This window comes from Phodopus roborovskii, unplaced genomic scaffold (assembly GCF_943737965.1).
Source record: "Phodopus roborovskii unplaced genomic scaffold, PHOROB, whole genome shotgun sequence".
NCBI lineage: Eukaryota > Metazoa > Chordata > Mammalia > Rodentia > Cricetidae > Phodopus > Phodopus roborovskii.
This window is the reverse complement of record NW_026126517.1, coordinates 10,646,010-10,673,423: the sequence shown is the minus strand read 5'-3', so window position 1 is coordinate 10,673,423 and position 27,414 is coordinate 10,646,010. Positions and strand designations below refer to the sequence as shown.

General features: G+C 41.1%; 1 protein-coding gene across 2 annotated transcripts in view; it reads right to left on the bottom strand.

The window, feature by feature from the left end:
* Prdm10 (PR/SET domain 10) overlaps nt 1-27,414 on the bottom strand; it is a 70,265-nt gene that overhangs the window by 4,520 nt on the left and 38,331 nt on the right. For both annotated transcript variants that reach the window (XM_051197005.1, XM_051197004.1), the window contains 8 exons: nt 19,052-19,231; nt 17,572-17,682; nt 15,801-16,001; nt 14,595-14,738; nt 14,015-14,185; nt 12,926-13,066; nt 11,906-12,074; nt 1,616-1,719 (listed from right to left, as the gene is read on the bottom strand). In XM_051197005.1, the coding sequence (XP_051052962.1) occupies nt 1,616-1,719; nt 11,906-12,074; nt 12,926-13,066; nt 14,015-14,185; nt 14,595-14,738; nt 15,801-16,001; nt 17,572-17,682; nt 19,052-19,231 (1,221 nt within the window). The remainder of the gene's footprint in view (nt 1-1,615; nt 1,720-11,905; nt 12,075-12,925; nt 13,067-14,014; nt 14,186-14,594; nt 14,739-15,800; nt 16,002-17,571; nt 17,683-19,051; nt 19,232-27,414) is intronic.

Here is a 27,414-nt window from a genome sequence, read left to right as displayed (position 1 = left end):
TATTTTGCAATGCTACAGACTAAACCCAGACCTCACACACGTTCAGTATGTGTGCCTTCCACTAAGACACACCCTACCCCCAAGGAAACGTTTCTCCCCTTTTTGTTCATTTGTTCTCTTGGGTTTTTTGTTTGTTTGTTTGTTTGTGACAGGGTCTTACTATGTAGACCAGGCTAGCCTGGAACTCACTATACAGATCAGGCTAACCTAGAATTCTCTGTGTAGACTAGGCTGGCCTCACACTTTCAGAGATCCAATGGCCTTTGCTTCCCAAGTGCTAGGATTAAAGGCATGTGCCATTACTCCATCAAGAGCATTTTTCTTAACTTAAATGTATGTATTCTGGGGGCTGTAGAGATAGCTCAGTGGTCAAGAGCACTGACTGCTCTTCCAGAACACCTGGGTTCAGTTCCCAGCACCAACATGGCAGCTCACAACTGCCCATATCTCTAATTTCAGGGAATTCCTTGCCCTCTTCTGCACTTCACAGGCACTGGACAGTTAAGTAAAGTAAACAAATTTTGAAAAAAAAATGTACTCTCTTTTCCAAATAACTTAGAGATAAGCCAGCATAAGCCCATGAAAATTAAAACATAGTGTACACAATCAACATTGTACCTGCCCAAGTTAAATATGCTAATTGATGGCAGTCTCTTTACATAGTTAAATTATGTAAAACAGCTCAGAACTAGCCAAGCATGGATGCTCATGACTGTAATCACACAAGTTCCAGGCCAGACTGGGCTACATAGCAAGACCTTTCTCCCACAAAAGCTCTATAAGCCAGGAATGTTGGTGGTACATGCCTGTAATCCCAGTAGACAGGAAACTGAGGCAGAAGGACTACCATTTTAAGGTCAACTTGGATTACATAGTGAAACCCTGTCTCAAACACACACACACACACACACACACACACACACACACACGCACACACACACACACACACCACTGATTCACTGTAATTTTCACTCCCAGCTAAAGTCTTATAATATTTATATAAAGTCCATAATATTGTAATCATATGGCCTTCAATCCCAGCATTAGGGAGGCAGAGGCAGGCAGATCTCTGTGAATTTGAGGCCAGCCTGGTCTACAAACCTATACAGAGAAACTCTTGTCTTTGAGAACAAAAATTGTATTCATATGGATAAATCTGGGAGGTTTCCTGTAGTTAGGAGTTGAATTGACAATCCCTGTGCACTAGCCTCCTGAGCAATGCACTAAGGATAAAAGAGTAAAGAACCAGCTTGCAAATCATCAACTATGAGAAAACTGACTAAAGCAACCAATTAAAAGAAATAGGAAGCTTGGGGAGGTAACTCAATGGAAGGGTCACCTACCCAGCATGTCAGCATGTATAAGGTCTAGGTTCTATTCCCAGCACTTCAAAAAAGAGAGAGGGAGGGAGGGAGAGAAAGAGGCAGGGCAAGAGAGAGGGAGGTAGGGAGGGAGGCAGAAAGGGAGGGAGAGAGGGAGGGAGGCAAGAAGGGAGGGAGAGAGGGAGGGAGGCAGAGAGGCAGGAAGGGTGGGAGAGAGGGAGGGAGAGAGGAAGGGAGGGAAGGCAGAAGGGAAACTATGACCAAGCTATAACCCAACGCTGGTAGAGACTTACCGGAGTCACTGCTTTCACTTGCCCAGAAGTGACAGGAGTTGCCACACTACTGTCTGTGATCACAAACTGACCCGGGGGCAGTGTCATCATTTGAATTTCAGATGCTGAAAACATAAAATAAACAAAATTCAGTGGTCTTCACTTTTAGTGTAAGTGCTGTGAGAAGCAAATGCTTCTCTACTTATATTATGGGTTATATCCCAATAAGTCCATGAACTGAAAGGGCAGTAAAGTGGAATGCATTTTGTGAACACACCCACAAGGTCAATACACACAAACAGCTAGTCATTGTAACATACACTTTAATCCCAATACTGTGGAGGCAGAGGCAGGGGGATTTCTCTGAGTTCAAGGTCAGCCCTGCCTACATAGTAGTTCCAAGATAGCCAAGGCTATCCTGTTTCAAAAAAACAAAATTATATATACAAAAAAATAATAATAAAATAAATTTAAAAACCTACATAAATTAACAAGTGTTATAGCTTAGTCCATCCCACCCTAGGCATATTTAGAACCTGCATATTAGCTGCAGGGAACAAATCCACCCAGGACCAGTCAGAGCAACAAAAAGCCCCACCTGAAAAGCAGAAACCCCAAATGGTATATGATTATTTTCTTGCCATACCAACGGTAATCCTATGTTGAAAAATCCTAAAAGTGCTGGGCCCTGTAGCACAAGGCTATAACTGAAGCACTTTGGAGGCTAACACAGGAGGGTTTTTTGTTTGTTTGTTGTTTGTTTAACATACAGTCTCAGGTACCCCAGGATAGTCTCAAACTTACTATGTTACAGAGTGACCTTGAACTTTTGGATAGTCTGCTTCCCATCTCCTGAGATTACAGGCATGTGGTTCCATGCCCAGTTTATGCTGTGCTACAGACTAAACTCAAGGACTCCTCAATGCTAGGCAAATACTCTACCAGCTGAGCTATATCCCCAACCTTGGCTGCATAGTGTGTGTGTTTGAGGCTTGCCTGAGCTATAAGAGGTCCAAAACCCAAAAGAAGAAAGATCCTAAGTGCTAATTTGGAGACCATCTGTAACTGCCAGGGCTCACATTCCTACTGAGATAGTCCCAAGGTTTCCCACACGTGCAAGACCTTATAATGGTGTGATTCCCACCCCCCCCACCCCTACTTTGGTTTGTTTTTCATACAGGATTTCTCTTTGTATCCATGGCTGTCCTAGAACTCACTCTATAGACCAGGCTAGCCTCAAACTCAGAGATCGACTGCCTTTACCTCTGGAATAGTAGGATAAAGACATGAGCCACCACACCTGGCCAGACATGGTTTTTTAAAAATAAATTTATTTATTTATTTTTACCTGATGTGATTTCTTGAGTGAATGGACCTCTAACTGTGTATGTGTGTATGGCGCGCGTGCCCATAAAGATGACTGTACTCCATCTTGGCACAAGGGCAGAAAGTTCAAAGCTGTCAGCAAGTCATAAGACCTAAAGGTCAAAGGTGTGGCTACAGAAGGATGTTTCCGCCATCTTAGTCTAAATAACAACAGACCTGAATCTGAGGTGTGGCTACTCCTGACCTCAAGGGAACAAAAAGTTGGAGCTAAGGTGTGGTTATTGAACCCTTGGAATGAGTGAAGAAAGTCTGTTGTTCCATAAACATGATACTGTGTTCCACTTTTTGGTTCTGGTATATAAGAGTGGTGAAAAATAAACTCATGGCATTTCAGTATTGACTGATCTGCCCTCCTGACCTTTATTCTCTCTCTCTCTCTCTCTCTCTCTCTCTCTCTCTCTCTCTCTCTCTCTCTCTCTTTCTTTATTATCTATAGTTAGCCATTCCCTCATCCACACTCCCCCACTCAGGTACAGACTTGGGGCTGCTTGGCTGGCTCTGATTGCAGCTCGGCAAAGACCACTCTTGATATGTGTGTATACACAGTAATTACATGTGTGTAAAAAGGCTAATATAGAGGGACCAAATGTAAGAAACAATGAGTGCTGGGCACTGGTTGCACACGCCTTTAATACCAGTACTCGGGAGGCAGAGGCAGAGGCAGCTGGATCTCTATGAGTCTGGGGCTGTCCTGGTCCACAGAGTGAGTTCCAATACAGCCAATACTTTTTCAAAAAAGAAAAAAGAAACAACCAATGCTTTCTCACTCAAAAGTAGTGTCTTCCAAATATTCACAAAGATAGTCAACTTTCTTTTCTTTTCTTTTTTGGTTGTTTGAAACCAGGCTTCTCTGTGAAACAGTCCTGGATGTCTTAGAACTCAGTCTGTAGACCAGGTTGATCTCAAACTCACAGAGATCTGCCTGCCTCTGTCTCCCAAGTGGTGGGATTAGACATGTGCCACACCACCACCTGGCTAAATACTCAACTTTTTAGATTTTGAAAGGAGTTATAAAAGTTTTCTGGATTAGTATTTTTTTTTTTATATACACAGATTTGAGTTCATCACACAAATGTATCCATAGCTACCTAGTGATCACAACTGAGTAACCAGCATGATTGAAGATCTATTGGTAGTCTCTGAGCAGTATTTTCCACTAAAGTGGATGAGGATGCTTAGGAGATTGAGTGATGGGAGATGAGCTTGGAACACTGTGCCTTCTCAGCACAGAGAGGAGTCATGTGTGAAAGACGCAGGCGCCAGTTTGAGTAAACAATGATGAGGTAACCTGGACATCCATCAGGGTAACACATGCAGGAGATTCAAGCATGCTGTGTTACATGTGTTACATGTGTAAACTTCATGAGTACAAAGTAACACACACAGGTTATCTTGGATAACACAACACAAGGAAACTAACTTACTACTTTGAAAACTAGTAATTTAAATGGTGAATCTGGCATTTAAAGTATTTTATTCTGCTTTTCCTATACAAACTGTATCTTAGAGCAATTTTATGATTAAGATAAACTTTTCCTTTCTCTCTCTCTCTCTCTCTCTCTCTCTCTCTCTCTCTCTCTCTCTCTCTCTCTCTCTCTCTCTTCCTCTCTCTCTCTCTCTCTCTTTCCTTTGCTTTTATAGCTAACCTCAGTTAACTATGTAGACAAGGCTGGTTTCTGATGGGAGATGTCATCATTCTATATATACGTTTCTCTTATTGGCTAATGATTATAGCACTGTTGGCCAATAGGAAAGCAAAATAGGTGGGACAAGGAGGATTCCGGAAGGAGTAGGGAGGAGATTCAAGATGGTGGACCAAGAGAGAAGAACACCAGCCCCTCTCTCTGGTAAGATAAGACCATGTGGAAGTACTTAGATTAATAGAAATGGGTTAATATTTAAGACAGAGCTAGCCAATGAGAAACACTAATAACAAGTCAACAGTTTTGTATCTAATACAGCGTCTCTGTGTGTTATTTGTGGCTGGTGCTTCACTGGGTCCAGGTGAGGGAAAAACCTACTCCTAACCTGAACATGGACCTGAAAACTTACACTTAAAACTTAACAAAAACATTAAAAAGGATTTTAGAAACAAAAAAAAAAAAAAAAACAGAGACAAACAAGGCTTCTTGGTAGCAGCATTTTTCTCGGTTGGACTCTGTTTTCCTAGAGACAAGCAGAGATTTGCGCGGCTCCTTTAAGGGAGATATCCTGACTCAGTATAAGCAGCAAAAAACCACAAGGCTTTTAAACAGCTCTGCTAACAGTTCAATGGTGTGTATGAACAGCTGGCAATGGCAGTGACCACATCTCCAATCTGGCAACATGCTGCTGGATGCCAACGTAGATCAAGGCAGTGAGCACAGCTCTCAGTTCTGGCGTTAAAGGTACCTGCCGTCATCTTGGTTAGAGTGTGGCTGAAACAACTGTGGCTTTCATTTTAGCAATGTTGTTGTTTACCAGATAAAAGACTCATGGACAGAAAAAGATAAAGATTTACAGTAAAAACAGATTCAGATTAAGAAAAACCTCTAAAGGTTTACAGTGTGTTTTAATATACGTAGGCTTGGGAGAGAAAAAGAATAAAATGGTTTTAAAAAGACAGAGAGGAGCTGGGTGTGGTGGCACACGCCTTTAATTCTAGCACTCGGGAGACAGGCAAACAGATCTCTGTGATTTCAAAATAAACCTGGTATACAGAGTTAATTCCAGGACAGATAAAAGTTATACAGAGAACCCCTGTCTCAAAAAATGAAAAAATAGAACTAGAAAAAATAGAGTAATAAAAAAGCCATATAAAATTGGAAAGCACAGAGAGAATTTGGATACTGTACGGTATATTGTATTTGTATCATTTGACTGCTGAGGAAATAACAACTGTTAAAAGAAATGCTGCTGGATTAATTCAATATATATATTTTCAAAATACTTTGACTTCAAAATTTAAGTCTAAGGACAGGTTACTGGGGAAAAGGATTTCTATTTTTGTTTCTACAGAAAATGAAAAGCTGTGTATTCCTTCCAGACTAACATGGTTTGATCAAGCAAGATCCCCTGAAACAGCGTTCCAGGTGATCCAACATTTAAAACAGCTGGGGCAAGGCAGCCTTACAGACTACAGCCAGGATTTCTGCATCTTATTAGGCTCCCCATGACAGCGCCCCCTACCAGCAGGAAGCAGTTTGGAAAGAACAAAGCCCAAATTCCCAAATATTGTTTATAAATGTTTGTTTTCATTTAAGTGGGCTTGGTTATAAATAGTTAATGATCACAGCCAATTCTTTTAAAGGTAAAAAGGGGATTATAGTACAGATATGAATACTTCATTTTGGAATGGATTTTCATTTATTGATACAAATTTAAGGTCAATTTTGTGATAAGTATATTTCTCCTCTTGTTTAGGTATTGTGTTTATATAGCTCACTTAGAAATGTAATGTATAATTTAGTACAGATTTTAGATAGTTACCTATAACACTCAAAACTTTAGTTAGGTTTTACCTGTAATAGTCAAAACTTAAAATATTAGTTAGTTTTCTAGATATATAGAGATGTATTTGAGATGGAAAGGCATTCTTCAAACTTTTCAAAGACCTATAGAATATGGCATTTAAAATTGTTTAGGGTTTTTCTTGACAAGGAGGCACAACTGCTCCTGGCAACACCACCTGTCAGAAAGGAAGATGGACATTGAAGAAACTCATTATGGAATTTGCTTTCAATATGGCAAGACTAGCCATTTGGGCAAGATACTGCTCTTGTCTGGACTGTTTTACTTTATGCTGTATAAACTGGACATGCAGGACCTACAGGAAAATGACTGCTGATACAAGATGGACATTGCTACAGGTTTGCTGCTTCATGGAAGAGTTTGCCAGACAGTCTGCAGGACACAAATAAAATGACTGACAAACTGCCAATATAGATGGACAGTTTAAAGTTTCCTACTTTGCTGAGGAGTCTGCCAGACACACAATGGCTTATAGGCTGAAGATGGAACATTACATAAGAACTTCAGGTGACTGACCAGGCAGTGAGATGTGTCTGTCATTTCTGGAGTTTATGTATTATCCTTCTGTGGTCTTTGATGGAGTTGAAGACAGATAGTTATGGTTATAGTTTTCCTTAGTTAAGATTAAAGATAAGTTAACATAAGACTTTAGACTAACAAAGATAGGATAGATGACAGAATATTTTAAGTCTTACTAAATGTTAATGGACTAAATAGTGTTAACTATGGTTCTTATTTGATGCCTGTTTTGTTATATATTTTACTATGTTAAGGTTAAAACCCTTCTTTTTATTTAGACAGAAAAGAAGAGATGATAGGAGATGTCATTCTGTACGTAGGTTTCTCTTATTGGCTAGTGACTAAAGCACTGTTGGCCAATAGGAAAGCAAGATAGGCAGAACTAGGAAACAAGGAGGATTCCGGAAAGGAGTAGGGAGGAGATTCAAGATGGTGGACCAAGAGAGAAGAACTCTAGCCCCTCTCTCTGGTAAGATAAGACCATGTGGAAGTACTTAGATTAATAGAAATGGGTTAATATTTAAAACAGAGCTAGCCAATGAGAAACACTACTAACAGGCCAACAGCTTTGTATCTAATACAGCATCTCTGTGTATTATTTGTGGCTGGTGCTGCACTGGGTCCAGGATAGGGAAAAACCTTACTCATAACAGGTTTCAAACTCACAGAAATCCTCTGCCCCTGCAACTAAAGGCAAGCTCTCGTTTATTTGTTTGTAACAGTGTCTTTCCATGCAGCCCTGGATGGTCTGGCAACCCTCCTGCTTCTCTGCCATCAAGAACTAAGATGACAGGCTGAGGTTACAGGTATGTGATACCATATCCAGCATAATTTCTTTTTCTCTTTATAAAATGTTTCTACCTAATTAATGAGTAGGAACAGTAGAATCCAATAGAGTATTACAACTTTGCTAGTCTTGATGAAATAAAGAAGCTACAGAATAAACACCATAGGAGAGACACAACCTACCCCCCACACCAGCTGAGTACTCTGGGGAAAAGAATCTGAGCTTGATTAAACCTCTAGATTTGCTGCTAGTCTAACATGAAATAGACAAAATAACAGGGTGGGCCAGGAGGAGGTGGTGCATGATTTTAATCCCAGCACTTGGGAGGCAGAAGAAAGACAGTTCTCTGTGAGTTCAAAGCCAGCCTGGTCTACAGAGCTAGTTCCAGGCCAGAGAGGGCTACACAAAGAAACCCTATCTCGAGGAGGGGCAGGGGATGGTGCACAATAACACGAGAATGCAAAATCCAGAGTATGGAAACTATAGGACATGTGACCAGACACACTAGCTCCAAGGGAAGAGCAAGGACTTGTGAAAAGAAATTCCAAAGATGCAGTCAGCTGCAATGGACCCCAATTCAAACAAGAAATTAAAAACCTTTCTCAGGGCAGGGAACAGTGCCTTTAATCCCAGCACTTGGGAAGCAGAAGGAGGAGGAACTCTGTGAGTTTGAGCCTATCCTGGTCTATAGAGTTAGTTCCAGGACAGCCAAGGCTACACAAAGAAACCCTGTCTTAGAACCTGGAAAGAATCTAAATGCTCCTCAGCCAACTAATGGATAAAGAAAATGTAGTACATTCATACAATGGAGTATTACTCAGCAGTAAAAGAAACAATGACATCATGAAATTTGCAGGCAAATGGGTAGAACTAGAAAAAAAAAATCATCCTGAGTGAGATGACCCAGACCCAGAAAGACACAGTATGTACTCATAAGCAGATATTAGATGTAAAACAAAGGATAATCAGGCTACAATCCACAGCCCCAGAGAGGCTAGGTAAAAAGGGGGACCCTAAGAGGAACTCATGGATCACCCTGGGAAGGGGAAACAGATGAAATCTCCTGGATAAATTTGGGGTGAGGGGTAGTGAGTAGAGGGGAAGGGATGGGAGATGGGACTATGAGGCATCAGGATGGCCAAATTGGGGGAAGGACAGAGAGAGAAAGCAATGAAACAGATACCTTGACTGAGGGGACCATTATAGGGGTTAGAGAGAAACCTGGTACCAGGGAAACTCCCAGGAATCCACAAGGATGACCCCAGCTAAGACTCTTAGCAACAGTGAAGAGGGTACCTGAATTGGATTTCCCCTGTAATCAGATTGGTGACTGTCCTATTTGCCATCATAGAGCCTTCAACTAGCAACTGATAGGGATGTAGCTCAGTAATATAGCATGTATTTAGCATGTGCAAGGTACTGTGCACCACAAAACACACTAAAAAAAGAGGGTGTGTGTGTGTGTGTGTTTTCATTTATTTTCTTTTTGGTGGGGTATGTGTACATAGTATGCATATGTGGTGTGTGTATGTGTATGTGTGTGTGTGTGTGTGTTATACACAGGTACACGTAAAGACTAGAAGACATCAAGTATCTGCCTGTTTCAACTGTATCCTCTGAATTATGACAGAGTCCATTACTAAACTTGAAACTCCCTTTTCCTTAGACCACTGATAGAGTCCTCCAGGAGTCTTTCTATATCCATCCATTCCCCAACTGGGGAGCGACCATGCCCACCTTTTATTTGAGACTTGGAATTTAATCTAAGATTAATCTGAGATCCTCATACTTGTATAGCAAGTATTCTCACCCACTAAACCATTTCCCCAGCAAGTACTCTCACCCACTGAGACATTTTCCCAGCCTCCTCTCTAGTTTTTAGAGTCAAAGTCTCAAGTAGCCCAGGTTGTCCTCAAACTTGCTATGTAGGTGAGGATGACCTTGAGTTCTTGAATTTCCTCCTCTACCTTTCCACTCCTCAGATTACAGGTGTGTACCACCATGCTCAGTCATTCCATTTTAGATACATACTAAAATGTTCAGAGCAAAAGGATATAATGGGTAAATTACCTAGTTGAGGGTTGGAGAGAAAGATATGGCAAGACTAAGCAGGACTTGGGAACTGGTAAAGGCAAATAGAGGGAACACAGGGTTCATATACTGTGCTCTCCACTGTGCATAATTCTGGAATCTTTTCCTAATAATCGTTTCAGTTCCAGAATATTCTTTTTCAAGTTAGAATGCTAATTTGTGCTATGATGACTGTATGTATATATATATCATTTTACTTTCTTAAATAAGTATAAATATCAGTTTATCTGCCAGGTTCTACTGGCATTACTATGAGTAAAAGTCTTTTCTGGACAGAAACTAGAATTAGTGTTCACTGTGATCACCAACACTTCACTGAAAAGATTGAAAACATATCTAAACAGCAGACTTGCTCTTGGCTCCCAGCCAAATCCATAAGACATAGAAAAGAGTAATCAGAACAAAGACAGCCCCCCCCCCCCAAGAACCAATAATAGAAGATCAAAATGTGGTAGTACGTGGATGTAATCCAAGCACTCGGGAGTCAGAGGCACAGACCTCTGAATTCAAGGCCAGCCTGGTCTACATAGCAAGTTCCAGGGCTACATAGCAAGACCCTGTCTAAATGAAGATCACCTCTCCTTTCTCTGTTGGTCCTACTTGCTATTGCTGGCGTCTGCCACCTGAGTTCCTGATCCTTACCCATCTGCAGTGATAAATCTCTCATAGCTGCCAACTGATACTCAAGCTGCCAACTGTTATAGCTGTCTTCCAGGAAGAAGAAAGAGGGGCTCACAAGACTATAAGGAGAAGGAACCAAGGAATCCTACTGGACTCAGGAAGTCCAAGAAACTTACCAGGTCCTGGAAGCTTAGAAGTTACAAGACACATAAGACCTCCAAATTGCTGGAGAATAGGCTTCTCCACAGAACTAACTGCAAATTAGTTTGAGGGCTCCGATGATCCTGCTCTTGTGAGTTACCATCCATTCTGAGGATGGCTCTGGGGTGACAAAGCTGCTGCTATGCCACCTGTAAGTAGCTTGTGTTACCTATATGTAACCCTCCATTCATGGTCCTCAAGGCAACCCCAATAAACTCATGGGTTCACCAAGCTATACTTGGGTGGAATCATTGTCTGTTAGTGCCCTGGGATTAATAGGCATGTCTTCACTTTTCTCCAGGAACACAACATAGCTGGCATCTGAACAGGGACTGACAAAACTAAAGATGAGAAGAGTGGCTGCATCGAAATAGTCAGTGAGACCTGTGACTGAAGCCAATCCAAGTGAAGGCTGGGCATCTGTGGGAGCAATCTCAATATGGCTATCTTTTCCCATGACATATGGGATGATGTGCCTCTTTGCTATAGTGACAATTGCATGTTTTCAGGAATAGATGACAAGATGTATACAGAGCCAAGCCATTTGAGAGTGGGGGTGAGGGGAGAGCAGATCCCAGGACAGCCATCTTCCTCTACATGGTATGGAGTAGTATATCTGGATGAAAAATGAGGTCTACCACATAAGTACAGGAATGTCCCTCCCCAAGAGCTGATATATAAGAGAATATATTTCAGTCCCTGAAAGTAACATGTTTGAGATAAGACACACATGCAGCTGAGGCTTTCCTAATGTAAGAGCAGAATTACAGTGGGGAAACTAGGAAGAGGGGAGAATGGTAGGTACTAGCTTGTCACATTTTACAGCTGATGGCATGCATGGGGAAGAGAATACAAAATCTTGGAACATAAATAGGCATTCATTGAGAACCTGGGTTTGATTCCCAATATTTTAAAAAAAAAATTGGTAAAAGGGATGATATATTACCACCAATACATCCCCTATCCATGTATTCTACACCTTAAGTCACCTCTTCACATCTCTGAAAATATGAGACTGGCATTCTGGATCAAAACACTGACCTGAGTTTTGCTATGAAATTCATTCAAATGCACATACCATAGAGAACTGAAAATGAGCAATTGATACTTCAATCAAAAAACCTACTACAAAGCTGATGAAAGTAAGATACACAGCCAGAGATTTCCCCACCCATGGACTGTCCCGTTATTCTTACAATAACCACGGAAGGAGTTCCAAGCGTTGGGGAGGTATGTGTGTTGTACAGAGGAATTCTGCTGCTGCTGTAGGGCCTGCCCTTGTGTGGAAGAACTGCCTTGGATATGGGAAGGGCTGAGCCCCTGCTGTGCTTGCTGAGTGGAAGGGCTCAGTGGCTGCCCAGCTACCTAGGGAGAAACAGAAAGCAAAAGAAGGAAATGGTCAGATCCCAGCAGACTTAAGACTCATAAGTAATATTTTAAATAAGAGTAGAATTAATTAAAAGCAATCATAACTCTGAAACACTATATTGTTTTCAAAGGGTAATATACAAAGATATTAAACAATTAATTTCAATAAAATTGCCAAATGAATGCAAGTATATAATTGCTTACATTAGCTAAGCTTAAGTCAAAAAAGGTGAAACAACTTTCCCAGTCACAAAGGTGTATGGAAACACAGCCCAGAAGTCAGGGTTTCCATTGAGTGGCCTTGACCAATCTAACCAGTATAGAGCTAAGCACTGGCATACACCAGCCATGTGCTGGAGAAGCTACTTCCCATTCCATGACAGGCCTCATTCCACTATTTGCCATTCAAGGCCTTCTGTACTCCAACTGCTAACTACTTTCCAACTCTTCCAATTATCACTTCCTGCTCCTAAACAGAATTAACAGCTTCATACAAATGTGTTATAATTCCCCATCTCTTTTTGTATTCAAAATGCTATTTAGAACATAATGCCTTCCCTCAGTGTCATGCCAAACAGGTAGCCTTCCTTCAAACTAAAGGACAAACATGTCCTCAATTCCCGGGTAACCAGAATTGCTCCCTCCACTGAATTTCCATACCTCTCTCTACCTCTAAGGGACAGGCTCAACATTATTCCACAATTATTGTCCCAAGTCACAGAAGCAATTGATGTACTGCTGTAGATTGGAAAGGCTAGTGTTTTGTTCTGGCCAAGGATAATTAGTTCACTGCTATTAATCGATGGTCCCTGATGTCTCCTTAATTCTGTATCATCTATGGAATATACCTGGGATGATGATGGAGCTGCAACAGTGGGCTCTGTGACCTGGATGTGTTGCACCTGGATGGCATGCTGTGTGTAGGTCTGAGGATCATGCAGCTGGCCAACATCCACTGTGGACTGCTGAGACTGGTGTGGAGAAGTGGCCTGGAGGGAAAAAGAATGTTTCCAAACCAAATACATACTAATTAAGGTTAAAAGAGATCCTCCAGAGAGAAAGTTCACCTGGGAGGCAAAACTGGAGGTTTTGAGTTTGAGGCCAGCTGGAGCTATGGAGTGAGACCCTGTCTTCAAAACAATAACCCAAAGTCTGGGTGTGATGGTGCATGCCTTTAATCCCAGCACTCAGGAGGCAGAGGCAGATGGATCTCTGAGAGTTTGAAGCCAGCCTGGTCTACTATCGAGCTCAAGGCCAGACAAGGCTACATCAGTGAAACCCTGTTTCGAAACAAAACATCAAGTAAGGAATTGTGGATGACAGGGTTACAGCATTAACTACCAACTTTCAAACATTTAAAAGTGTACTGGTTTCAAATTTTTGAGACTAATGTCTCAAATGACAATGTTCACTTGTCTTAAGTCTACTTCCTCACAACATAACTAAAGGCACCCTTCTTTTGGTCCTCAATAAGCGAGGGTGAGTAAGTCACTGTCTAGTACAGGAATACGGTCACAGATCTATTACAAATGGAGCTGGAGAGATGGCTCAGTGAGTAAGAGTACTTGTTGCTCTTCAGGAGGACTCAGGTTCAGTTCCCAGCATCTATACTTCACAACCTGTAACTCCAGTTCCAGATGATTTAACATCCTATTCTGACCTCCACAAGCACCAAGTGACACCTATTTCTATCACTAGAGTTGCACCTGGCTATGACCTTCTGACTACAGTAGAAACCTTTGACTCTTCTGAGTCCAGAGCCATCATGAGGGGCAGAAGGAAGAAGACAGTGGGGATGGTATTCTAACACGTCAAACCCAGCACTTCTATGTAGCTACACCTCACATAGAGCCAACGACGCTTTTGTTGACTCCTGCTACTGTGTTGGCTACTGGCAATATGGTGTTCACAAAGGTAAAGAGAAATAAATGTAGTACCGGGGCCACCTGCACCACTTGAAGCTGTATGTGCTGAGGCTGCTGCAGACCAGATGCAGACTGAGACACAGGGATATACTGAATCCTCTGGTAGTCCCCCTGAGGTGTTCGGTAATCTGTTGTTAAGGTCTGGGACAGTTCTGTCATTGCCTGAGTTAGCAGATCTGTTGTCTAGAGAAAAAATAAGAAAATCACAGAACATATTAGTAACAACACTGTAGCAATTTCAATGTTCTTAAATTCTACAATAATTCTGTTTTGGCATAAGGGTGCATCTTGGAAACACAAACTGGCCTGAGAGTCTGACCCTGACCCAGTAGACCTGATCTGGAGCTTCTGACATTATCACTGTGGAGGAAAGCATTACAAGTGTCCTGCTCATCCTTTGGCAGAGAGATTTGGAAAGCATTGGCAAGATGATCCAAGCATCATCATGATGCCATAAGTATTGGGCAAGTGGCATCAATTACATCAATACAATACAGTACATCAATTAATAAGATAATTGACATGGCTTTGGCGTTTAAAGAGAGGATGAGCACAGAAGGGAATACAACATTCTTCCTAGTCACCAACTTACCACCACAGTCTCTCCAGTGGCACTATCTGTGGTTAAGACAGCTGGAGTGGCACTGATCACGGCTGTTGTCAGTGGTGTATGGATGGTGTTGGGGAGTTGGGCAAACTCTGGATGTTTTTTCCTAATGTGTTGGACCATCTTGGTCTGGAAAATGAAGAAAAAAATAAACAATTACTGCAGCTAAAGCAGAAAAAGTATAAGTTTAAGGCCAGCCTGGGCTAGATAGCAAGAACTTGTCTCAAAACAAAGGAAAAAGGCCAGGTGGTGGTGGCGCACACCTTTAATTCCAGCACTTGGGAGGCAGAGGCAGGCGGATCTTTGTGAGTTCAAGACCAGCCTGGTTTACAAGAGCTAGTTCTAGGACAGCCTCTAAAAACCAGAGAAACCCTGTCTCGGGAAAAAAAAAAAAAAAAAAAAAAAAAAAAAAGGAAAAAGACAATGATAATAATTAGCCCTTTCTCGTATGCAAATCACACAACAGTTCTTCAAGTATCTCATTTGATGTCTTTAAAATGTTATCTGCTTGTTTGTTTTGCCAGGCACAATGGCTTATGCACATAAGGCTCACCTCCTTGGAAAGTTAAGGCAGAAAAGACACTTGAGCCCAGGAGTTTGAGGCCAACTTGAGAAATACAGAGAAATCCTATCTCCCAAATTCAATTAAAAAAAAAAAAAAAAATCACAGCAACATTAACAACATTTGGGAAGCAACCACACTGTCAAAAGCCAACAAGGGTATAGGATGGGAGACAAGAGAGGAGGAAGAAAAAGAAGAGAAATAAACTTACATGATTCTATACCATCAAGCAGCATCCAAAAACCTCATACTTGTTCCTAATCCCCATGAATAGCTGAGCAATCAGTCACTCTTGACCCACAGAAGTGATCCTCCCCATTTCAAGAACCATCTCAGTGCCTGAATAGTGATTCCACAGGCTGAGCCTGTAAACTGTGAGGCAAGAACACTCAAAATATAAGGCCCTGAGCAGACCAAAGTAAAAAGCAGCTGAGTGCTTAGACTTGGAAATAGCAGGAGTCTACAGCATTCCCTTCCCATTTTTTGCTGTGGTCCCTACTTATGTAGGTCTCCCAAAACCCATCAACTCAGCAGCAGCCATGCAAGATACCTGGATGAGAAGTCTATCTACTAGAACACTGCTGGTGTACAGGTTCTGATGTCATACTTGGTCAGAGACAGTGCCATACCTTGCTGCTATACTGCTTGGAGCAGTGAGGGCAGCAGACAGGAGGGGTGGCGATGGTGCCAGTCAGCTGGGTGTGGGTGCTCAGCATAGGGTCGGGCTCTCCAGGGCCAGCAGGACGAAGTTTCCTAATGCTTGGTGGGAGTTCAGCTCCTGGATGGTTCTTCAGAATATGGGCTTTGCGCTTGCTGGCACTCTTATAAACCTGCAGTTTAAATATTTGGCCATAAATGCAATGTACAGTTCCAATTTCTTACTTAAAGCAAAATAAGAAATTTCATTCTAAGGAAAAGAAAAAAATGTATTGATATAGACCCAAATAAAACATATCAACAGGTTAAGGTATATGGCAGAACATGCCTATAATCTCAGCTCTTGAGAGACTGCAACAGGAAAATTCTAGTTGAATGCCATCTTGAACTACTCCATGAGTCTAAGGCCAGTGTGAAGTAGAGTGAAACTGTGTCTTAGAGTAGGAAGGGTGGGCTGGAGAAATGGCTCAAAGGTTAAGAACACTGGTTGCTCTTATAGAGGTCATGAGTTCAATCCCCAGCAATCACATGATGGCTCACAATCATCTGTAGGTAATGAGATCTGGTGCCTTCTTCTGGTGTGCAGGCATACATGCAGACAGAAATAAATCTTAGAAAGAGACTAAGAAGGGTTGCTGGGTATGATGGCCCATACCTATAATCCCACTCTCAAGAAGCAAGGGCAAAAGGACTGCAATGTCAAGGCCAGCCTGAGCTATACAAGACCCTGTCCTAAAAATCCCAGGACTATGGATATGAGTACTGTATTTTAGAATAAAGAGAATCTAATATAGATATACTAGGCAATTTCCTTGACTTTTCTGCATAAATCTAGGATAATTACTATAAAAATGCCCTTTATTAAAAGTTTAAAAGACTAACTACCACACATAGCCGCCTTTGTGTTCTTGTGTAACTGCAACAGTACAAGCAGAGAATCCCACCACAAACCTTTTCACTGCCCACTCAACATCCTAGGAACCCCAACCCACCACCTATCTTATAAGCCAACAGCTGGAAAACTTCAAATGAGTTCATATTCTAGGCTCTTGGTAATAAGTATTCTCTATGGCAAATGTCACAGATAGAAGGGATAATAAGAAAACAGTCAGTGAATTCCTCAGAAAAAAATGGCTTACTTTTAATTTTTTATTAAAATTTTTCTAAAAAATTATGTGTACATGTGTATATCTGTGTATGTGCATGTATAAACTCAGGTGCCTACAGAGTCCAGAAGAGGATATCAGATCCCCTGGAGCTGGAGTTATAGGCAGTTGTAAACCATCTGGTGTGGGGATGTGGGTGTCGGTAATTAAACTCTGCTCTCAACCACTTAACCATCTCTCCAGCCTCTAAAATACTATTTTAAGTGTGTGTGAACATGTATGTGTGCGTGCGTGCGTGTGTGTGTGTGTGTGTGTATGTATGTATGTCAGCCTGCCTGCCTGTAAGTGCACCATATTTGAACAGTGCCCATGGAAGACAGGAAAGGGCATCAGATCTCCTGGAATTACAAGAGGTTGAGCTGTCCAATGTAGGTATTAGGAACAGAATCTTTGGCAATAGTAGTAAGTGCTTCCTGCTTCTTCTTAACACCAGAGTCGCCTCCCCAGTCCTTGGTTTACAAGGAGGCTGCCTTTCAGCCTCTTCTTTCTAAATGAAAACCCCCAAAAGGCATCCCTCCGTGCCCTAAGTTCCCACTCACAGCAGTCCAGCCAGGAGGAAGGTTTCATAAACTTTTACCTTATCGCAATACTGACAGAAGTAATCACGGTTGGGTTTTATGATGGGGAGGGTTAACTCAGGCACCTCTTCTATCTTCATGTCTGGATGCCTCTTTGATAAGTGATTTACCTGGAAGAAAGAGAGAGACACAGAGAGAGAGAGAGAGAGAGAGAGAGAGAGAGAGAGAGAGAGAGAGAGAGAGAGAGAGAGAGAGAGAGAGAGAATGCCATTACAAACAGAAATTAACCAAAGCCTCTGGTATTGAGTGTTAAAAGGGAAAACAAAAGCAAGTGCTCAAGACAGGAAGGCCTTTGTCCAGAGCTAGCATCATGAGACACACTGGACACCAAAGTGTCTGTGGTCACTGTCAACAGTAAATCATTTAGCAAATGACTGAAGGTTAGTTGGTCAACTGGAGTCCCATCAATAGCCTCTGTCTAAAAGAACCATTAGAGAAAGGAAAACTGCCTAGCATGAATTTCTTAAAGAATTAATCTGATGCAAACCTGGCTGTCACTTTTCAATTACCTTACTGAGACTGCTGGATGGATACAAAGTAAGGTTCTGATGGGAGATGTCATTCTGTAAATATGTTTCTCTTATTGGTTAGTGAATTAAGCACTGTTGGCCAATAGGAAAGCAAGACAGGCGGAACTAGGAGACAAGGAGGAGAGAGGAAGAAGTAGGGAGGAGTTTCAAGATGGAGGACCTACAGGGTAGTCACCAGTTGCCGGGGTCTCTCTCCAGTAAGATAAGACCACGTGAAAATACTTAGATTAATAGAAATGAGTTAATATTTAAGACAGAGCTAGCTGATAAGAAACTAGTAACAGGCCACCAAAATTATATCTAATACAGCATCTCTGGTGTTATTTGGGGCTGGTGTGGCTGTGGGACCAGGCCAGGGGAAAACTACTCCTAACAAGGTTCTAAATTTTAACTACTGAGACTTTCTAAGCACTTTAGTAGAAATATATTCTGCAATTACAATGTCCTGAATTGTCCTGATGTTTCCCCTAATCTGGGACCACATCCCTGCACTGAAGGGAAGTTTCCTGATGGGACAAAGAAGGCACTGATAGGGAGCAGTGGGAAGAAGATAAATACCCTACCAGAAAAAATACTCAACTAATGAGAAGAGGGAAATAAAATGAGACAAGACCAAGAGATAAAAGTAAAGAAAAAGAAACTAATAATAAAAAGCAATAGACATCCAGGGATGTAGTTCAATGGTAGAGCATAGGCCAAACAGGTGCAAGGCTCCAGGGTTCCTATCATCAAAGTGGGGGAAAGAAAGGGCATGACAACTTTCTTCTAAAAGGTCACCCAAGAAGTGGTCCAGAAGAGCAAAAGGTTTCTGTCACAGAGAGGAAAGAAGCTCAAATTGGGGGGCTGCTTGCTGTCCTTTTCCCCTAGACACTAATTGATATGTCGATAGATCTACTTTGTTAAGGTTCATTGCCACTGACAGACAGAAACTTGCTCATCTGGCACTGACCAGCATGCCTCGCCTCCGGAATCCCATCATACACAGCCGGCACTTGAACGTGAAGCTGTCGTAGTCTGTGGATGTGATGCGTGGTTTGAAGGTCTTGGAACGGCTGATGCGGTCAGCTTTCTTGGCCTCCCTTTCAGGGTTATGCATCCTTTGCATGTGCTCCCGGAGTTTGTCTTTTCGCTGTTTGGAGAGATGTTATTTAAAAAGCGGTAGGAGTAAGGACAGAAAAATTTTAATTGAAGAGTAATTTTTTAAAATAACACTGATTCCTGGGAAACCCACTCCAGCCAGGGAAGTAGGTCTGCTAACTGCAGATCTTCACTTCTTCTGCCTCTCCTCCCAAACCAATCCCCAGTCTCATCCCAGCTCTGGAGCAGACCACCTGCTTCAGCATCCTCTTCCTCTCTGCCTCCACCTCCAGTGGATTACACAGATCTTCCCCTGCAAACTCCCCTACCCCCACTCATCCCATTATCTCAGCCCTAATTCCAGCAGGCATTCCCTGGGAAAATGCCAGCCAAGCCTGCCTCTCCCTCCGCTCCTCCCCCCATCTCTCATCCCTAGCCCAGTAGAAGATTACCTGCTGAGGCCTCTTCATGCTCCTGCCCTCATTCCCAGGGGACTAAGCAGATCCTGGTGGAACATCCTGCTTTCCTCCTACCTTCTAGCCATTCTCCATTCCTAAATGTCAGCCCCCAATATCTAGAAACACCCTCTTGACAAAGGTAAGAACAGATTTCAGCACCTAGAATTGTAATCTTCCTGGACCCAGATGTCTAGACACCAGTATAAAAATAATCAGTAACAGAACAATATGTCGCCACTAGAGCCCAGCAACCCTACCACAGTACACTCTAAGAATTGCAACATAGCTGAAGCATAAGACAATGACATTAAAATAGCTCTTATTAATTTGATAGAGTCCTTATAAAGGAAATGAATAAATCCCTTAATGAAAACACATAGAGTGGAAAAAAACTTAATAAAGCAGTTCAAGACTGGAAAGAAGAAATAGAATCAATAAAGAAAACCAAACTGAGGGAAATCTGGAAATGAAAAGTTTAGAAACTCAAACAGGAACCTCAGGGATTATTACTTTAACTGTGTAAAGATCTGTTATATTTGTTTATGCTGCATTTGTTTAATTATGTAAAGATGTGTTGCTGTTTTACCTTATCTGCTCAAAGCACCTGATTGGTCTAATAGAAAGCTGAACAGCGAATAGCTAAACAGTAGAAGAATATGAGGCTGGCAGAGAGAATAAATAGAAGGAGAAATCTAGAAGAGAGTACAAGGGAGAAAGAGAAAGAGAGACCCCTGTGACCAGCCAGGTAGCTACCAGCCAGCAAGATATGGAGAAGGATATACAGAATGAAAGAAAGGTAAAAAGTCCTAAGGCAAAATATAGATGAAGAGAATCAAGTTAAAATAAGTTATAAGAGCTACCGGGACAAGCAAAAGATAAGGCTTAACATTCATAATTAATAATAAGTCTCCATGTCATGATTTAGGAGCTGGTTGGTGCCCCCCCCCCAAAAATAGCCTGCCACACCTCACCAACAGAATACAAGAAATGGAAGAAAGAATCTCAGGCATTGAAGACATGATAGAAGAAATGGATACCCCAGTCAAAGAAAATGTTAAATCTAAAAAACCCCTGGCACAAAACATTCAGGAAACCATCTAAGAATAATAGGAATAGAGAAAGGAAAAGAAACCTGGGTCAATGACACAGAAAATATTTTCAGCAAAATTACAGAAGAAAATTTTCCTAACCTAAAGAAGGAAATGCCTATCAAGATACAAGAAGCATACAGAAGACCAAATAGATAGGACCAGAAAATAAATTCCCCTTGCCACATAATAATCAAAACATTAAACATATAGAATAAAGAAAGGGTGTAAAAAGCTGCAAGGAAACAAGACCAAGTAATAACATATAACGGTACACTTATTAGAATAGCACTTGATTTTTCAGTGGAAACTCTAAAAGCCAGAAGTACCTGGACAGATGTTCTATAGACTTTAAAAGACTACAGATGCCAACTCAGACTACTATACCCAGGAAAACATCACAATAGATGGAGAAAATAAGACATAAAATCAAATGTAAGCAATATCTATCTACAAATCCAGTCATACAAAAGGAACTAGAAGGAAAATTCCAACATAAAGAGTTTAACCACACTCAAAAAAACACAAGGAATAGATAATCCTAAACCAGCAAATCAAAAGAGGGGAAACACATGCTCACACACACGCGTGCATGCATTCACACACACACACACACACCTCACAACAATAAAATAATAGGAATCAACAAACACCACTAACTTAATACCTCTCAGGAACAAGATAAGGATATCCACTCTCTCCATATCTATTCAATATAGTACTTGAAGTCTTAGCTAAAGCAATAAGGCAACTGAAGGAAATCAAGGGACTACAAGTTGGAAAGGAAGAAGTCAAAGTATCTTTATTTGCAGATGATATAATAGTATACATAAGTGACCCTAAAAATTCTACTGGGATACTCCTACAACTAATAATCACTTTCAGTAAAGTAGCTAGTTACCAAATTAATTCACAAAATACAGTAGACTTTCTATAGACAAATGACAAATAGACTGAGAAAGAAATCAGGGAAAGAACATCTTTCCAATAGCCACAAATAATATAGAATATCTTGGGGTAACTCTAACCAAGCAAGTAAAAGGCCTGTGTGATTAAAAACTTCAAGATATTGAAGAGAGAAATTGAAGAAGATATCATAAGATGGAAAGATCCCCAATGTTCATGGATCAGTAGAATTAATATAATAAAAATGGCCATCCTACCAAAGACACTCTACAGATTCAATGCAATCACTATCAAAATTCCAGCACAATTATTCATACATCTTGAAAGAACAATTTTCAGCACCATATAGAAATATACAAAAAAAAAAAAAAAAAAAAAAAAAAAAAAAGGAAGATAGTAATAATAAAGGAACTACAGGAGATTTACTATAGAGCTACAGTAAATAAGAACAACATGGTATTGACCCCAAAACAGACATGTTGATCAGTGGAATCAAAATGAGGATCTGGATAGATAGATATAAACCCACATACCTATGGACACCCAATTTTTGATAAAGGAGACAAAATACACACTGAGGGAGAAAAAAAAGACAGCATTTTCAATCAATAGTGCTGATCAAACTGGATGGCTGCGTACAGAAAAATCCAAATAGATTCATACATATACCCTGCACAAAACTCAACTTCAAATGGATCAAAGACCTCAACATAAAACCAGATACACTAAACCTTATAGAAGACAAAATGGGGAATAGCTTTGAACTCACTGGCACAGGAAATGAGTTTATGAACAGAACAACAATAGCACAAACACTAAGAATGATAAATTAAAAAATAGGACTTCATGTATTTGAATAGCTTGTATATGGCAATGGACACCATCACTTGGACAAAGTGGCAGCCACAGTGAGAAAAAATCTTTACCAACTCCACATCTGACAAAAAGCTAATATCCAAAATATATAAAGAACCCAAAACTTAGATATCAATAAAACAACCCAATTTTAAAATGGGGTACAAAATCCAAATAGAGAATTCTCAAAAGAAGAAATGCAAATAGCCGAGAAACACTTAAAGAAATGTTCAACATCCTTAATCATAAGGGATATGCAAATCAAAACTACTTTGAGATTTCATCTTACATCCATCAGAATGGCTAATATAAATAACCAAATAGTTATGGATGGATTGGGTGTGGGGACTGGAATGGGGAGATCAAGTGGGGAAGGGAGTGAAGAGAGGGACAGGGAAGGAATATGTGGAGAGACAGCTAAAAACTAAGGGTCATTAGATGTATAGTGTGGAAACCTAATATAGTAGAAGCTTTGTAAAACAAAATACATACATGAAGATTTAAATGAAATCGCCAAATAATAAGGGAGACAGAGCCCTAACTGGATATCTCATTATCAAATGAAGTTTCCAGTACCAGAGCTGGGTTACATCTAATTGATGTTGTTGACCAAAGAGGTCCCATGAGAATCACCAAACAACCCAGGCTGTTGCTAAGACTATAGGCTGCTCCACAAACTAACAGTAAGGCCCCATTGCTGAAGACAACACCTACACAACTCCTTGAACATAGCCATTGTAGTTTGTGCCTACAAAGAGCCTTCATCCCTATGTGTTAGTGTCTTTGGTACAGGAAGGTTCTCTGCACACTACCAAAGGAAAAACAAACACCAACCCAGTCATAAACCCTTTGCCTACAATGGTGTCCTGCCTGAAAGATATGTTTGTATAATGGTGGCACAATACTTGTGGGGAGTAATCAATCAATATCTGACTTGACTTAAGGACCATTCCAAATAAGATGGAACCCATACTTGACACTGCTTGGGTAACCAAGAACTTGAAACTAGATAGTGCAAGGATCTAGGGTAAAATCAACTACTATTGTTCAAAAAAAAAAAAAAAAGCAATAAAATTATTCCTAGTGATATTCTGCTATACTCATAAATCAGCACTTTAATGACAATAGCTGTCATCATCAGAGATGCTGTCTCCTGCAGCAGATGGGAACAAGCATAAGAGACCCATAGCCAGACATTATGCAGAGAAGAAACTTGGGAACACTCAGTCCTAAACAGGATGTCTTCATCAAATCCCTTCCCTCAGAGCTCAAGGAACCTTGTGGGCAGAAGAGGAGGCACCAAGGCTGTATAAGCCAGAGAGGATATAGGACACCAAAGAAACAAGATCCTTTAAATCAACAGGACTGATGCACATATGAACTTAGAGAAACTGAGGCAGCAGGCACTGGGCTTGCACAGGTCTGCATCCGATGGGGTCCTAGAGCTGAAAGGAGAAGTGGACATATGCCCGCATCCCTAATCATCCAATTGATGATCACTTGCAAAACAAAAATTAAGCTTTCTTCGAGGGAGTCTCCCTGGGGAAACAAACTATTCCTTTTTTAACTTTATTTCTTTATTTAACAGGGAAGAGTATGAACACAGTCTCCCATTACCACAAATTATGCAATGGATAAGCCTCGCCCTAGGAAAAAGCACCTTCATCATCATGGTATCTCCCCTGCCAGGTAAACAAACTACTTTTAAGGATACGCTGCATGCCCAGCAGTAGATGTCGACAAAAAAAATGAACTCAACAGCATCACTAGAGGTTCCTTTCTAATGTTGCAAGAGGACTTTAAAAAAAAAAAAAAAATCTTATTTTATATATATATATATTCTTTTCTCACTTTTTTGAGGGGAGGGGGTTGAGAAAGGGTTTCTCTGTGTAACAGCCTTGGCTGTCCTGGAACTTGCTCGCTCTGTAGGCCAGGCTGGCCTGGAACTCACAGAGATCCGCCTGCCTCTGCCTCCTGAGTGCTGGACTAAAGGTGTGTGCCACCACTTCTCTCAGTTTTTTATCCTACAGCTCTTCTGTGCATAGCTTCCAGTTTAGGTTTTATGGGATTGCTGTGTGTGTGAACAACTAGGTCTCTGCATCAGTATCTGTTTCATGTGCCTTTTCTTGGGCTCTTTTCCTTCTGTTCGATTGTTTGTCCTATTCCCATGTACCTCACTTGTTTTATTTCATTTTTTTCATTATCCCTTAGCAGCCTGTTTGTTTCTAATGAAAGACAGAAAGGTGGTAGATCCAGGTGGGAGAGAAAATGGGGAGGATCTGGGAGAAGTAGATATGTAAGAGGAGAAAATGCTATTTTCAATTAAAAATCTCAGCTTCTGGAGAACCAGAACACTCAAATTTCCAGAACACTGGAAATTGCTGTTCAAATAGCAAATAAGACTTGTACAACACTTGCTTAGCATATATGACAATCTGGGTTGAACCCTCAGCCAAAACAAAATCAGAAGCCCTGTCATACATGTGAAGTCTTTCTTGTACCCCAAGGGTGTGAAATGGCCACTAAATGTGAATGGCACAGCCAGGCATGGTGGAGATGCCTATATCTTAGCACTGAGTCAAGAGAAGTCAGGCAAGTTTGAAACTTTTAGGCCAGCCTGAGCTGTAAAATGAGACTTGCCTCAAAATAAATAAATAAATAAATAAATAAATAAATAAATAAGTAAATGTGTGGGAGTTTGTGTGTTTGTGTGTGTGTGTGTGTGTGTGTGTGTGTAAGAGAGAGAGAGAATATGATTCATATTGGGTTAACATTTATTATTATCATATTATTGTGTTTTTTGTTTTTGTTTTTGTTTTTTTTTGGACAAAAGGTCTTACTATAAAGCAGCTGACCCGGCTAGCCTTGAACCCAAAGACTCCCATACCTCTGGTTCTTAAGTGCTGGGATTAAGGGATATGTCATCACACCTAACTTTTTTATGTTTATTTTATATGTGTATGTATATGCTTCTGTGTGAAGGACACCTGTATGTAGGTAACTATGGAGGCCAGAAGAGGACGTTGAATCCCCTTGGAGAAGTTATGGGATGGTTGTGAACTATCCAATCTGATTACTGGGAATATAGTATACTAGAACTTCTATAAAGCAAGAGATTTGAAATCCACTTGTCTTAGAATTTCTGTTGCTATGAAGACACTATGACCACAGCTACTATAATAAAGGAAAACATTAATTAAGGTGGCAGCTTACAGTTTCAGAGGTTTAGTCCTTTATCATCATGGCAGGGGGCATGGTGTTGAGCAGGTAGACACAGTGTTGGAGAAGGAACTACTACTATATGTTGATCCACAGACAACAGGAAGTAGACTGAGACACTGGGCTGGGCAGTATCTTAAATTTATAAGAGACCTCAAAGCCTGCCTCCACAGTGACACACTTCCTTCAACAAGACCACACCTACTCCAGCAAAGCCATACCTCCTATGCCATATCCTTTAAAAGCCATTTTCTTTCAACCCGCCACACTGTTATACAATAGAATCTTACTGAAATTCACTTGGAATTAAGCTGGGTGTTGGTGGCGCATGCCTTTAATCCCAGCACCCTGGAGGCAGAGACAGGCGGATCTCTGTGAGTCTGAGGCTAAGGCTAGTCTACAGACTGAATTCCAAAGCAATACAGTGAAACCCTGTCTCGAAAAATCAAAAAGAGGAAAAGAAATTCACTTGGAATTTACAAAAAAAAAAAAAAAATTTTTTTTTTTTGCTAAATTGCATGGGAATGGAATATTTAATACAACTGTCTGACCCCATGTTATTCTCTGCTCTAGGAAAATGGTTACACTGTTATTAATCTTTGAAAGGCTTTGAGTCATCCTTTGTTCAGTGATTTTCTTCACCACTTCAGTTTTCACATTTACTCAGCAACTGCTCCTTGAATTACCCATGAAAGGAGCTGAGTTCCAGGGAAGGCAGCCTTCACTTTACCTACTTGCCTCTGCTAAAGTGGGTACAGCTGCTGCTTCTTCCCATCCCACCTACTCTCGTACCTTAGTACTGTGGAGAGATTGCTCAGAGTTTCTCAGTTTGTAAAAAACTGAGCACTGACTTCACAACAGTATTTCTCTTCAGTGTAAACACAACACTTTGCCTTCCACCTTTCCCTGACTGCCAATATTCCCTAATCCCCTGCTTCCATATAATTCCTTTCAATAGAGCAGCTCATCTGAACTGAATCACTTCCTAAGTGTCAAAGCCCCATACTAATACTACATCATGCCGTGTGCAGTGATGGGCAAATTATTTCTCTGTTGTCAAATCTCCATAAGGCCTTTCCCTCCTAACATCAAAAGCTATTCCGATCCTGCTGCCTATGTTAGTTCATTGACATTAGCGGCATTCCCAAACATCTAGCCACCCAAGTCACAGTCTTCATTTCAGCCTCCACCCTTCACTCTTCCATTCATGCTGTCTTAGTCAGGGTTTGCTGTAAAGAGACCATGACCATGGAAACTCTTATAAAGGAAAACATTTAATTGATGTGGTGGCTTACAATTTCAGAGGCTTAGTCTATTATCATCATGGTGGGAAGCATGACAGCTAGGATTATGGCAGCATGCAGGCAGGCATGTTACTGGAGAAGGAGCTGAGGATTCTATAACTTATCCAAAAGCAACAGGAAATGAACTGAGATACTGATTGTGGCTTGGGCATATATGAGACCTCAAAGTCTGCTTCCACGGTGACACACTTCCTCCAACTAGACCACACCTGCTCCAACAAGGCCACACACTCCCTTTGGGGGCCATTTTCTCTTGAAGCACCACGCATGCCAAGGCTTCGAACTCTCTCTCACACATCTGTCTTCTGCCCACAACCTCTGCCTGAATTCAGACAGCTCCATGAGGCCTCCAGCACCCCTCACCACAAGTTGAATTACTCAGTGTAACAAGCGGGCTCAACTTAA